General features: G+C 46.1%; 1 protein-coding gene across 1 annotated transcript; it reads right to left on the bottom strand.

Annotated features, from left to right (window-relative positions):
- Nucleotides 1-948: 948 nt before the first annotated feature.
- LOC311133380 (leucine-rich repeat neuronal protein 1-like) lies at nucleotides 949-3,096 on the bottom strand (the record flags this gene model as incomplete). Its single annotated transcript, XM_084166882.1, has 1 exon — nucleotides 949-3,096. One exon carries the CDS (start codon nucleotides 3,094-3,096, stop codon nucleotides 949-951), a length of 2,148 nt encoding a protein of 715 aa, XP_084023008.1.
- Between the last annotated feature and the right edge of the window lie 10,818 nt (nucleotides 3,097-13,914).

Below are 13,914 nucleotides of genomic sequence, written 5' to 3' on the forward strand. Positions count from 1 at the left end.
GGAAAAATAACCAGAGCCAAGAGATCAGAGGTCAAACAGAGATCAAAGGTCATGGTGCCCCATTATGATTTATAGCGATTGAAGGACTATAATTAATCAAACTGCTGAAATAAATGTACAACAACTGACTGAGACACATTATTTATATAAAAAGATCAAAATTGTATTTATTTAAACTTCTTCCTCATATACAACATTTTGTGTGTTGAAATCACAACAAAAGTAAGTGGTCAGCGACAGATTCTAGCAGATAAGAAAGAAATAATTCAGAGGAAATAAAAAAGCTACTACTGTACCTAGTAACTGTATGTTATCAAACATTCACATTTCTAGTGCTTTACAGAACGTTTATAAGCAAACTAATTCCTTTTTTTTCCCCAATTAAAATTGAAAAATAGTTTCAAATGATAGTTGATACAACATTACCGTACAATCGCTAACGTTATTCAGTAGACAGTTTAACAAGTCTAATCCCCTTAGTCAGCTTTTAATTGAAGTCCATACAAACTCCTTTACATTTCAGTGCACAACAGATTAACTGTTTTACAATAGAGAGAAAAAACAGTGTGATCTCTACCAACACTGCCAGGGTAACCTTTACCTAGACTAGTAGTCCCTGTTGCTGCATCACCGACCCTGAAAAAGTGAGTCCATGGCAACAAGCCAAAAGGCTGTGCTATTAAAAATGCACCACAGTAATAAAGCACAGCAACTAAGACAACCTAGAAGCTAGACACAGCTGCCATCTTGGAATAGTCCAAACGATAAAAGAGAAAAATAGTCAAACAAAGGCGATAAGCTATACTAATACAAATCCTGTCCTTATCACTCTGTTACGTATTAGCAAAGCTAAAAATAAAAACATTTGCAACTATCAGATTTTTTCCCCCAAAATTGCAAAAGTGTGTCTGTGTGTGCTGGGGGAGGGGCGGACTGGGCCGGGCCCCCTCACCACATGTAGTAGCTGCGTGTGGTGTCCACGGGGGAGGGCTTGCTCTCTGCCCCGCCCTCCTTGTCCTTCTCACTGTCCGCCTCCCACAGGTTAATGAGGGGCGGGTAGAGCTCATTGAGGGGGATGGATGAGGTCTTCTGCATGTACTTCTTCAGGGAGTGGTGATAGTTCTTCCTCTTCCAGCGGCGGGCCACGTACACCCCCATGGTGGCCAGGCTGAGAAAGGCCAGCATGGTGGCCATGACGACTAGCAGGGCGGCGCTGGGCCTCTGGTCCGACACGTCCAGGGTGAAGGTGATGCTGCGCGTGGTCACGTTAACACACGACTTGTGGGTCTGTAGGTGGATGTTGGAGACGGTGAGGCACACCTCATACTCAGTGCCCGGCTGCAGGTGGGTCAGGTTGTATTCGTGTACGTCGACAGGCACGCGTGCAGTGTAGGTGATGTGGGGATTGTCGATCTTCATGGTGGCCGAGGCCCACTTAAGGTTGGAGGTCATGACGTTGGAGTTGATCTTCCAGGAGACCAGGATGGAGTGGGACTCGGTCTGCTTGACGTAGATCTTCATCACCTCGACGCTGTCCAGCAGGGTGCCGTTGACGCGGATGGTGGTGACGCGTGTGTCAGCCCCCTCTGTGTTCTGGGCCACGCAGGTGTAGCGGCCCGAGTCCTCCACCTGGACATGGGACAGCCGCAGGGTGCCCTCACTGCTCAGGTGGTACAGCTCCGACACCGTGTCCGCTGTGATCTTGCTCCCCATAGGAGACACCCAGTAGATTTCTGGCTCGGGCTCAGCCATGGCCCGGCAGTCCAGGCTGACACTCATGCCCAGCTCTAGGCTCAGGTGGCTGGGGAAGGTGTTGTGGGAGATGAGGGGCAGGCACTGCTCTGGTGAGTCCAGCAGCCTCACCTCTCTGACCCGCTGGCCCCGGAGCTCGGGTGGTGAGCTACACAGCATGGCCAGGGGCTCCATGAAGCGCACACTGGTCCTGTTAGAGCTCATCCACTGGATGACGCAGTCGCAGCGCAGCGGGTTGCTGTGTAGGCTGATCTCGCGCAGGTTGGGCAGCGCCTCCACGGTGCACTGGTAGATGGCGTTGAGGGCATTGTTGTTGAGCATCAGGCTCTCCAAGGAGGACACGTCCCTGAAGGCCGTCCGGTGGATATAGGACAGCTTGGGGTTGTTGGTGCCCTCCAGCTTGGTCAGCTCAGGCAGGTTGTCCAGGGCGTAGCGGTCGATGGACACCAGCTCAGCCATGTTGTTGATGCCAAGCTCCTTCAGATGCAGCATGTTCCTGAAGTCCCCCTCCTGGATCTTGTGCACCGGGTTCTTGTTCAGGTCCAGGAACTTCAGGTTGGCCACTTTCTGCAGGGCCAGCTGGGGCACTCGGACCAGCTTGTTGTCGTAGAAGGACAGGCTCTCCAGATTATCCAGACCCATCAGAGCATTCCCGGGAATGTCGGTGAGGTCCATGCCAGCCAGAACCAGGCTCCTCAGGCTCCCCAGGGGCTTGAAGTTCATGTCCAAGATACCAATGACAGGGTTATCGCCGATCATCAGGATCTCCAGGTTGGGCGTGGCCTCGAACCAGCGGCTGTCGATGACCCGGAGCCTGTTGGAGTTGAGGTGGAGGCGCAGCAGGCTGCGCAGGCCAGAGAAGGCTCCTGGGGCGATGGAGCTGATCTGGTTGTGGTTGATGTAGAGCTCCTGCAGGTTGCTGAGGTCCTGTAGGCAGTGGTCGGGCAGCTGGCTGATCAGGTTCTCCTCCAGGTGCAGGGTGGTGAGCAGGTTAATGTTGGCAAGGCCCACGGCCTCCACACTGCTGAAGTTGTTCTGGGACAGGTCCAGCTCCGTCAGGTTGAACAGGGCTTCTAGCTCCCCACTGGTGTGGGCGATGGAGTTGCTCTGGAGCAGCAACACCTGGGTGTCAAAGGACAGGTTGGAGGGGATGCGTGTCAGCCGCAGGTCATTGCAGTCCACTGTGGCTGCCTCCCTGTAGGTGGACTGAGGGGTGAACCAGGGTCGCACCTCACACACGCACAGCCGTGGGCACTCCCCGCCCCGCACCAGGGGCAGCAGGGGCAACAGCAGCCCTACACACAGCCATGCCAGCGGGGGCCAGGGGAGGGGGCTTAGAGCCATGCTGTCCGCTCTCTCTGTCTGGTCACACTGCTCTTAGAGGAGAGGCAGGGTTCTTGAGGAGGGCCTGGAGGGTAGGTGTGGGGTGTGACATCAACAACCAATGGTCATGGGCATCAGTGTCCTCCCTGTACAGGCTGGTAGTGGCTGGTAGAACTGCGGTCCACGGTTAGTGTGAGTGTGTGTGTGTGTTTCAGAAGGGGGCCAGAGGATGGTCAGGGTTGTCCTCTTCCTCCACTGAAATACACAGAAACCAGGTCAGGTATTAGAGCTCCGCATTACATCGTTCCATTATCATCCCACAAACAGATGGTGATTTAGATAAAGAAGAAAGAGATATAGAGAGGGAGTGGGAAAGAGATACAGAGAGAGAGGGAGAGAGAGAAAGGGGTGAGAGAAAGAGGTGTGAGAGAGAGAGGGAGGGAGGGAGGGAGGGAGGGAGGGAGGGAGGGAGGGAGGGAGGGAGGGAGGGAGGGAGGGATTGAGAGTTCCCGGTGAGAGATAAAAGCCATAAAACCTGTCAGACAGGGAGTTGCATTTCGTTAAACATAGCTGATGTTGACAAGACTTTTAACCTAAATATCGGCATGAATTACAAGTCCATATCTGCTACATGCTGACAAGGCAACATTTGTGTGAAACAGAGAGTAATACATTTAGTTAGCTGCTGACCTGGCTTCAAATACTATTTGAAATCATTTAGAATACTTTAGCTGTTTGACTGACCTTGCCTGTTACAATGGAACCAATAAAAAAGTCCCAAAAGCTCATACCCCGCCCCCCTGGCACTCCAGTCAGGCTAAAATAGTTTTCAAATAGCATTTGAGCCCAGGTCTGGTTCTGTGGTTGGACCGAGAGATCTGACATCCTTTATAGTTTCTCAGCAGAGGGTCAGAGTGGAGACAGCACCCAGCCTACACAGCACCAGCCTGCAGACTTCTTGGGGACTAATTTGACATGCCTAACAGGGCAGAATAAATCTGTGAAATTCCTTTTGTTGCTGTGCTATTGTGCAGAGGTTAATTTCTGTCTTTTAATGAGCTGTTACTCAGCCAGAGACTATTCAAAAACAGGTGAAAAAAGCAAACGCTGAGCATTCAAATTAGATTGAATCAGTCAGAATGTCTTGGTAGTACAGGCAAAACCACTCAACCCCAATGCCAGCAGTCTGACTGCTCTGGCCTCTTAGTAGCAGGTTGCCTCTGATTAACAAAAGCAAGAAAAAATGAAAGCGAGTCAGAGGTTTCAGTAAAGTAATTAATCATATCGGTGTCCTAATTCTCCTCCTTTTTAAATAAAATATGGATCATACTAAATGTTTACATACATTAACTGTGACAGATAGTCCTGCTGTTCTAACAGCTGGGTGAGTGAAGGGTAAACACATGAGTAGGTTATAAACCATAATGTATACATACTCCCAATGTATTGCATCCAACAACAAGCCTATAACATCTGAGTACACATTGTTTGCATATGGCTCACTATATTTGTGTATGCAGAAGGGCTGTCCTGTTGTTCAGAAAATATATAAGATTATGGTCCAGAATTTTAAGGTATGGGCAATTCCATGGTAACAGAGTGACACTGAGAATCAGATTTTTCACTTTAAAATGTGTGTAAAAGAATAATGGCACCAACAGCACAAACCGTCATTCTGTTACCAAACTTTGCATCTGCACTGTTCTTCAAGTACATTTTCAGTGGAAATTGTTAAAAGTAGACCTTGTGTATATAGTTGTATGGTTTAACTTTACAATCATTGGTTTTTGTTTGACATACATTTTAAAGTGAAACATCTGCAAAGTTTGGTAACAGAATGATGGCACCAACAGCACAAACCGTCATTCTGTTACCAAACTTTGCATCTGCACTGTTCTTCAAGTAAATGTGTTTTTGTAAAAGTTTCAGTAGAAATTGTTAAAAGTAGTCCTTGTGCATATAGAGTTGAAGTCGGAAGTTTACATACACTTTAGGTTGGAGTCATTAAAACTTGTTTTTCAACCACTCCACTAATTTCTTGTTTAACTATAGTTTTGGCAAGTCGGTTAGGACATCTACTTTGTGCATGACACAAGTAATTTTTCCAACAATTGTTTACAGACATATTATTTCACTTATAATTCACTGTTTCACAATTCCAGTGGGTCAGAAGTTTACATACACTAAGTTGACTGCCTTTAAACAGCTTGGAAAATTCCAGAAAATGATGTTGTCACACCCTGGCTCGGGGACTCAATATGTTGAGCCAGGGTGTGTTCATTCTATGTTTTCTGTTTCTCTGGTGGGTGTTCTAGGTGGTTTATTTTCTATGTTTGCCGGTGTGACTCCCAATCAGAGGCAAACGAGTGTCAGCTGTCGGCTGTTTGTCTCTGATTGGGAGCCATATTTAATCTATCTGTTTTTCTTTCGGGTTGTGGGATTTTGTTCGTGTGTGTTCGTGTTGTACACTGGACGTCACGCTTTCGTTGTTTATTGTTTTTGTTCTTGTGAGCATTTAATAAATATAATATGTTCACTCGCAACGCTGCGCCTTGGTCTCCTGTTCTAGACGATCGTGACAGATGTCATGGCTTTAGAAGCTTCTGATAGGATAATTTATATCATTTGAGTCAATTGGAGGTGTACCTGTGGATGTATTTCAAGGCCTACCTTCAAACTAAGTGCCTCTTTGCTTGACATCATGGGAAAATCAAAAGAAATCAGCCAAGACCTCAGAAAATAAATTGTAGACCTCCACAAGTCTGGTTCATCCTTGGGAGCAATTTCCAAACGCCTGAAGGTACCACGTTCATCTGTACAAACAATAGTACACAAGTATAAACACCATGGGACCACGTAGCCGTCATACCGCTCAGGAAGGAGACGCGTTCTGTCTCCTAGAGATGAACATACTTTGGTGCGAAAAGTACAAATCAATCCCAGAACAACAGCAAAGGATATTGTGAAGATGCTGGAGGAAACAGGTACAAAAGTATCTACAGTCGTGGTCAAATGTTTTGAGAATGACACAAATACTAATTTTCACAAAGTCTGCTGCCTCAGTTTTGATGATGGCAATTTGCATATACTCCAGAATGTCATGAAGAGTGATCAGATTAATTGCAATTAATTGCAAAGTCCCTCTTTGCCACGAAAATTAACTTAATCCCCAAAAACATTTCCACTGCATTTCAGCACTGCCACAAAAGGACCAGCTGCCATCATGTCAGTGGTTCTCTCGTTAACACAGGTGAGGCTGGAGATAACTCTGTCATGCTGATTGACTTAGAATAACAGACTGGAAGCTTTAAAAGGAGGGTGGTCCTTGAAACCATTGTTCTTCCTCTGTTAACCATGGTTACCTGCAAGGAAACACGTGCCGTCATCATTGCTTTGCACAAAAAGGGCTTCACAGGCAAGGATATTGCTGCAAGTAAGATTGCACCTAAATCAACCATTTATCGGATCATCAAGAACTTCAAGGAGAGAGGTTCAATTGTTGTGAAGAAGGCATCAGGGCGCCCAAGAAAGTCCAGCAAGTGCCAGGACCGTCTCCTAAAGTTGATTCAGCTGCGGGATCGGGGCACCACCAGTGCAGAGCTTGCTCAGGAATGGCAGTAGGCAGGTGTGAGTGCATCTGAGGCACAGTGAGGCGAAGACTTTTGGAGAATGGCCTGGTGTCAAGAAGGGCAGCAAAGAAGCCACTTCTCTCCAGGAAAAACATCAGGGACAGACTGATATTCTGCAAAAGGTACAGGGATTGGACTGCTGATGACTGGGGTAAAGCCATTTTCTCTGATGAATCCCCTTTCCGATTGTTTGAGGCATCCGGAAAACACCTTGTCCGGAGAAGACAAGTTGAACGCTACCATCAGTCCTGTGTCATGCCAACAGTAAAGCATCCTGAGACCATTCATGTGTGGGGTTGCTTCTCAGCCAAGGGAGTGGGCTCACTCACAATTTAGCCTAAGAACACAGCCATGAATAAAGAATGGTACCAACACATCCTCCGAGAGCAATTTCTCCCAACCATCCAAGAACAGTTTGGTGACGACCAATGCCTTTTCCAGCATGATGGTGCACCTTGCCATAAGGCAAAAGTGATAACTAAGTGCCTCGTGGAACAAAACATCGAAATTTTGGGTCCATGGCCAGGAAACTCCCCAGACCTTAATCCCATTGAGAACTTGTGGTCAATCCTCAAAAGGTGGGTGGACAAACAAAAACCCACCAATTCTGACAAAGCTTTGATTATGCAAGAATGGGCTGCCATCAGTCAGGATGTGGCCCAGAAGTTAATTGACAGCATGCCAGGGCGGATTGCAGAGGTCTTGAAAAAGAAGGGTCAACACTGCAAATATTGACTCTTTGCATAAACTAAATGTAATTGTCAATAAAAGCCTTTGACACTTATGGAATGCTTGTAATTATACTTCAGTATACCATAGTAACATCTGACAAAAATATCTCATAACACTGAAGCAGCGAACTTTGTGAAGACCAATACTTGTGTCATTCTCAAAACTTTTGACCACGACTGTATATCCACAGTAAAATTAGTCCTATATCGACATAACCTGACAGGCTGCTCAGCAAGGAAGAAGCCACTGCTCCAAAACCGCCAAAAAAAAGCCAGACTACAGTTTGTAACTGCACATGGGGACAAAGATCGTACTTTTTGGAGAAATGTCCTCTGGTCTGATGAAACAAAAATAGAACTGTTTGGCCATAATGACCTTTGTTATTTTTGGAGGAAATAGAGGGTTTCTTGCAAGGCGAAGAACACCATCCCAACCGTGAAGCACGGGGGTGGTAGCATCATGCTGTGGGGGTGCTTTGCTGCAGGAGGGACTGGTGCACTTCACAAAATAGATGGCATCATGAGGGAGGAAAATGATAAATAATAATATGCCATTTAGCAGACGCTTTTATCCAAAGCGACTTACAGTCATGCATGCATAAATTATTTAATTTTTTTGTGTATGGGTGGTCCCGGGGATCGAACCCACTACCTTGGCGTTACAAGCGCCGTGCTCTACCAGCTGAGCTACAGAGGACCACAAAATGATGTGGATGTATTGAAGCAACATCTCAAGACATCAGTCAGGAAGTTCAAGCTTGGTCACAAATGGGTCTTCCAAATGGACAATGACCCCAAGCATACTTCCAAAGTTGTAGCAAAATGGCTTAAGGACAACAAAGTCAAGGTATTGGAGTGGCCATCACAAAGCCCTGACCTCAATCCTATAGAAAATGTGTGGGCAGAACTGAAAAAGCGTGTGCGAGCAAGGAGGCCTACAAACCTGACTCAGTTACACCAGCTCTGTCAGGAGGAATGGGCCAAAATTCACCCAACTTATTGTGGGAAGCTTGTGGAAGGCTACACTAAACGTTTGACCCAAGTTAAACAATTTAAAGGCAATGCTACCAAATACTAATTGAGTGTATGTAAACTTCTGACCCACTGGGAATGTGATGAAAGAAATAAAAGCTGAAATAAATCATTCTCTCTACTATTATTCTGACATTTCACATTATTATAATAAAGTGGTGATCCTAACTGACCTAAAACAGAACATTTTTACCAGGATTAAATGTCAGGAATTGTGAAAAACTGAGTTTAAATGTATTTGGCTAAGGTGTATGTAAACTTCCGACTTCAACTGTAGTTGTATGGTTTGTTAAGAAATCTGTGTCTCAGTGTCACTGTGTTACCGTGAAATGCCCATATATGACAATGTATATGTATATTAGTAGAGATTGGTAGGGTAAATGTATGATGCATATTTGATATGTATATTTGTCCCTATCTGAAGTGTATTGTGGATATGAACTCGGCCACTCTGATGTATTCTGTGTCTATCTCTTCAGAGATTACCCATGTTTCTCTCCCCCAGGGGATTATCTGCATATGCTACCGGCACAGTGACAGAGAGATACTTTTGGTGTGGTAGCAGCCAGCCAGAGCTCGCTGCTCTGACTGTGAGAACATTACACAAAACACCTAATCTACCAGAGCGGGCAGAGAAAGAAAAGCGGTCAGCTCGACTCTGCGCATTATCGTTAATGGTAGCTCTCAATTATGAGACACGTCTCTGGAAAGCAGTGGCAACACATGAGGGTAGAAATTTGCCTTTTAATGAGCCTGAATAAATAAATTAAAGGCCTGGAGCCTCTGGGCTGTGACAGTGTCAGCTCCGGCCGGGCCCAGGGTGAGGGGTGGATGTGGTGGAATGGGCAGGGCAGGGCCGGGCCCAGGGTGAGGGGTGGATGTGGTGGAATGGGCAGGGCCGGGCCCAGGGTGAGGGGTGGATGTGGTGGAATGGGCAGGGCCGGGCCCAGGGTGAGGGGTGGATGTGGTGGAATGGGCAGGGCCGGGCCCAGGGTGAGGGGTGGATGTGGTGGAATGGGCAGGGCCAGGCCCAGGGTGAGGGGTGGATGTGGTGGAATGGGCAGGGCCGGGCCCAGGGTGAGGGGTGGATGTGGTGGAATGGGCAGGGCAGGGCCGGGCCCAGGGTGAGGGGTGGATGGAAAGACAGAGCTGAGCTAGTGGGTCTAGCTCCAGAGGACAGGTAGCATTCAGGAGCCTGCACTGCCGCAGGGATAGCTCCTCACATTGATTTCAGATGGGCCCCTGGCACCGCCGCATCCTCCCCTTTCCCCAACACATTTATGAGGCCCAATTATGGAAATCCAACACCGCAGTTTATTCTTCCTCTCCGTATTAAACAGCCAATACTGGCTCTATAAGGCCTGTCACAGGGAAATTTGTTTTTCCTATATCAGTTTGGTGCTGCCAGTGATACGGGTATTTTCACTGTAGCAGTGATATCCTTTGTGCCGGGAGAGTAGTGTTCTCTAAACAGGTGACAGGTTAATGTATGTATGATGGTGATGAACTACCATGTATGATCTGCACATAATCTATGACTACTTCTCTCCTCTCTCATGCCTGCCCTTCCTGGGGATATTCAAATCAGTGACAGGGGAAAATAACATTGCATTATCATAAACAGATATGACAGTGATGAGCACAGGCCCCAGTGACTCCAACCCGTTTCAGCAAATCAAAAATGTTCTCACAAGAAAAACAACTTAATCTCCATCCAGGCCAATTTGTTTTCAATACTAGGGAAAATAATGATTAAATCCCAGCATTTTAGTCGAGGTGAAACCCTTTGTAGCTGTTCAGGCAGGATTCCAGTGGGTGTGTGTGTATATATATATTACAGCTGAGGACGGCAATTTATCTCTTCAACCTGGAGGAATGGAATCAGCCTTCCATAACTCTCCCGGTGAGGTGTGTACGCCAGGTCCTGCCGCTCTCAAACTGTTCCTCAGCCTCCAGTCAGATACTAATAAAATACCACATTTATCCCCATAAACACACTCAGTGCAACCTGAAGACAGAGACGTGTGCGTGTGTGGGCTGTGTTTGGTTTCACATCAAAACCTGACAACCATGTCTCTGAATTTCTACTTTAGAGCCAATATTAACATAGAACAGGTTTAGATTGATTTCTCTCATGTGTGATTTCTCATCAAAATTCAGTGCAAACCTGGCAGAAACACAGAGCACAGGGATGTGTGTTTGACACAAACTTGACTTTGATTCAACATATTGCAGGTGTGGTATTTATAGTGTCTCTAAAAATACTTATTTATGCAGAAAATAAACAACATGTCAGTCCCTGTGTTTCATGTCTGCATATTTTAATCATGAACCTAGACATGATCAAAAGCCTATCTGCCAATACAACTTCTCAATTAGTTAACTTAGTCAGTGTGGGAGAAACTAGGTACTGGATACTGGATACAATATAATGTGAAGTACATTTGAGTATCCGGTGAGTATCTGGTTGGTATGGCTGTTACTGTAAGAAAATCCCCTACCTCTAAGATACTGTTCTAATAGCCATGATGATATATATCAGTATCCAAGTCTAATGGCATCCTCTCTGCAATGTCCCGGCCAATCAGAGAGCCATCTCAGTGATTCGTACACTGTGACTGAACTGTACCATCAGGGCTTTATATTTCCTCATATTCCTCTTCTCGGGGCTCAGGGCCTGGGAATGGACAATAAGAGATCTGACTGTCATCTCTCCCCCTCTATCCATCTGTCCATCAACCTGTCTATCTATCAATCTGTTGGTCTGTCTGGCTATACACTGTATCGTTATATCCAGCCATCTATCAGGCCATCTATTATTCCTCTCTCTCTTTTTCTCTCTCTCTCTCCCCACATCTCTCTCTCTCCCGCATCACTCTTTCTCTTCCGCTCTCCTTCTCTTCTCTTAAATCGGAGGAGACAGGCGAGGTAATCGCTGTTTTCACACTGAGGCTATAAAAATCAGACACCTGGCACCAGGCTCCTGGAGGGCTGACGGCTCTGTGGGGGGTTGTATCCGGTCTGACCGACCGCTACCTCAGTGTGTGTGTGTGTGTGATGGGGGGCAAAACAATAATGACAGGGGACACCTCCAATGGAAACTGTGAGCAAACAAGGCCAGAGGTGCCCTCCCTCATCATCAAAGCCCAGAGAGACTACCAGGCTGTCCATCGTGGCCTGAAAACAGAACACTCTGTGACTGTAATGAAAGTTGTCACGCTAAGCAAAATGACATTTCCCTCTGCCCACAGAGTGGTCTGAATGAAGGGAAACAGATGTTGTTATTTCATCCTCTCACTGACACAGCAGCACCAGGCACTGTTGACTTACACAGGACCCCTTCCTCTTAGCACTGCTGCTGATAGATACGGTGGCTAAAAGCTGTTTAATCCTGGATGGAAAAAACATTATAGCCGCAAATCCTACAAACTATCCATATTCTGATGGCAATCCTTCAGTCATTCCAAAAGTCTTGTCTGTCGCAGCCTTACCCACTATAAATTGAATGGGAAAATATAAAAATGTGTAATTCCCCATGGTTTGATCGAAACTCAAGTAACCAATAGACTGATGTTCTTGTTCCTGTGAAAGTGAACTGTTCCTGTGAAAGTGAAACTGTTCCTGTGAAACTGCTTAAAGAGTAGAACAGTTATGGGGGGATTAAGGCTATAGTCTACAATAACATCCTATACTATATACAGTATATCCTGTTAATACTCATAATCTACAGGACGTACATAACAATGCCTCAGGAGCAGACATAACAAGCATTGTTTTGGGCTTCCTGGCCAGTGACCCCTAGTCAGGTGCAACACTTGTCTGAAGAGGCCAAACTGCTTAACCCAGATACACAGAGATTCAGTGTTCACACATTGTTTGCACTTAACCCAGAACAACACAAAAGAGAAAAGCAGGTAGAGAAGAGGGCTAAAGGAGAGAGTGCAGAGATATGTCTGCTTTTACACTCACCTCTCATATCTCACCACACAGACTAATGCCTGTGTCACAGAAGGAGACCCAAGCCCTGCATTAAGCTTAGTTCTATAGTGAGTGTGTTTGGTGGGCCGTGGCCCTTTGTGTGATACCATGAGAGGTTGTGGGGGATCTGACACAGGGAAATTGAGTATGAGTTGAATTCCCTCCCTGACAAAGGGGATTTACATTTTTGTCATTATCCAAAGCGACTTACAGGAGCAATTAGGGTTAAGTGCCTTGCTCAAGGGCACATCAACAGATTTCTTCACCTAGTCGGCTCAGGGATTCAAACCAGCAAACGTTCTGTTCCTGGCCCAACACTCTTAACCGCTAGGCTACCTGCCTCTTCATTCTGTCACATCCTTTATGTGCTTGAGTTTCCTTTAAACACACATGCACTCATGCACACGTCTGGTTCATCCTTGGGAGCAATTTCCAAACGCCTGAAGGTACCACGTTCATCTGTACAAACAATAGTACGTAAGTATAAACACCATGGGACCACGCAGCCGTCATACCGCTCAGGAAGGAGACGCGTTCTGTCTCCTAGAGATGAACGTACTTTGGTGCGAAAAGTGAAAATCAATCCCAAAACAACAGCAAAGGACCTTGTGAAGATGCTGGAGAAAACAGGTACAAAAGTATCTATATCCACAGTAAAACGAGTCCTATATCGACATTACCTGAAAGGCCGCTCAGCAAGGAAGAAGCCACTGCTCCAAAACCGCTATAAAAAAGCCAGACTACGGTTTGCAACTGCACATGGGGACAAAGATCGTACTTTTTGGAGAAATGTCCTCTGGTCTGATAAAACAAAAATAGAACTGTTTGGCCATAATGACCATCGTTATGTTTGGAGGAAAAAGGGGAAGTCTTGCAAGCCGAAGAACACCATCCCAACCGTGAAGCACGGGGGTGGCAGCATCATGCTGTGGGGGTGCTTTGCTGCAGGAGGGACTGGTGCACTTCACAAAATAGATGGCATCATGAGGAAGGAAACTTTTGTGGATATATTGAAGCAACATCTCAAGACATCAGTCAGGAAGTTTAAAGCTTGGTCGAAAATGGGTCTTCCAAATGGACAATAACCCCAAGCATACTTCCAAAGTTGTGGCAAAATGGCTTAAGGACAACAAAGTCAAGGTATTGGAGTGGCCATCACAAATCCCTGACCTCAATCCTATAGAATATTTGTGGGCAGAACTGAAAAAGCGTGTGCAAGCAAGGAGGCCTACAAACCTGACTCAGTTACACCAGCTCTGTCAGGAGGAATGGGCCAAAATTCACCCAACTTATTGTGGGAAGCTTGTGGAAGGCTACACTAAACGTTTGACCCAAGTTAAACAATTTAAAGGCAACGCTACCAAATACTAATTGAGTGTATGTAAACTTCTGACCCACTGGGAATGTGATGAAAGAAATAAAAGCTGAAATAAATAATTCTCTCTACTATTATTCTGACATTTCACATT

This window comes from Coregonus lavaretus (assembly GCF_964263955.1).
Source record: "Coregonus lavaretus genome assembly, chromosome: 8".
Lineage (NCBI taxonomy): Eukaryota > Metazoa > Chordata > Actinopteri > Salmoniformes > Salmonidae > Coregonus > Coregonus lavaretus.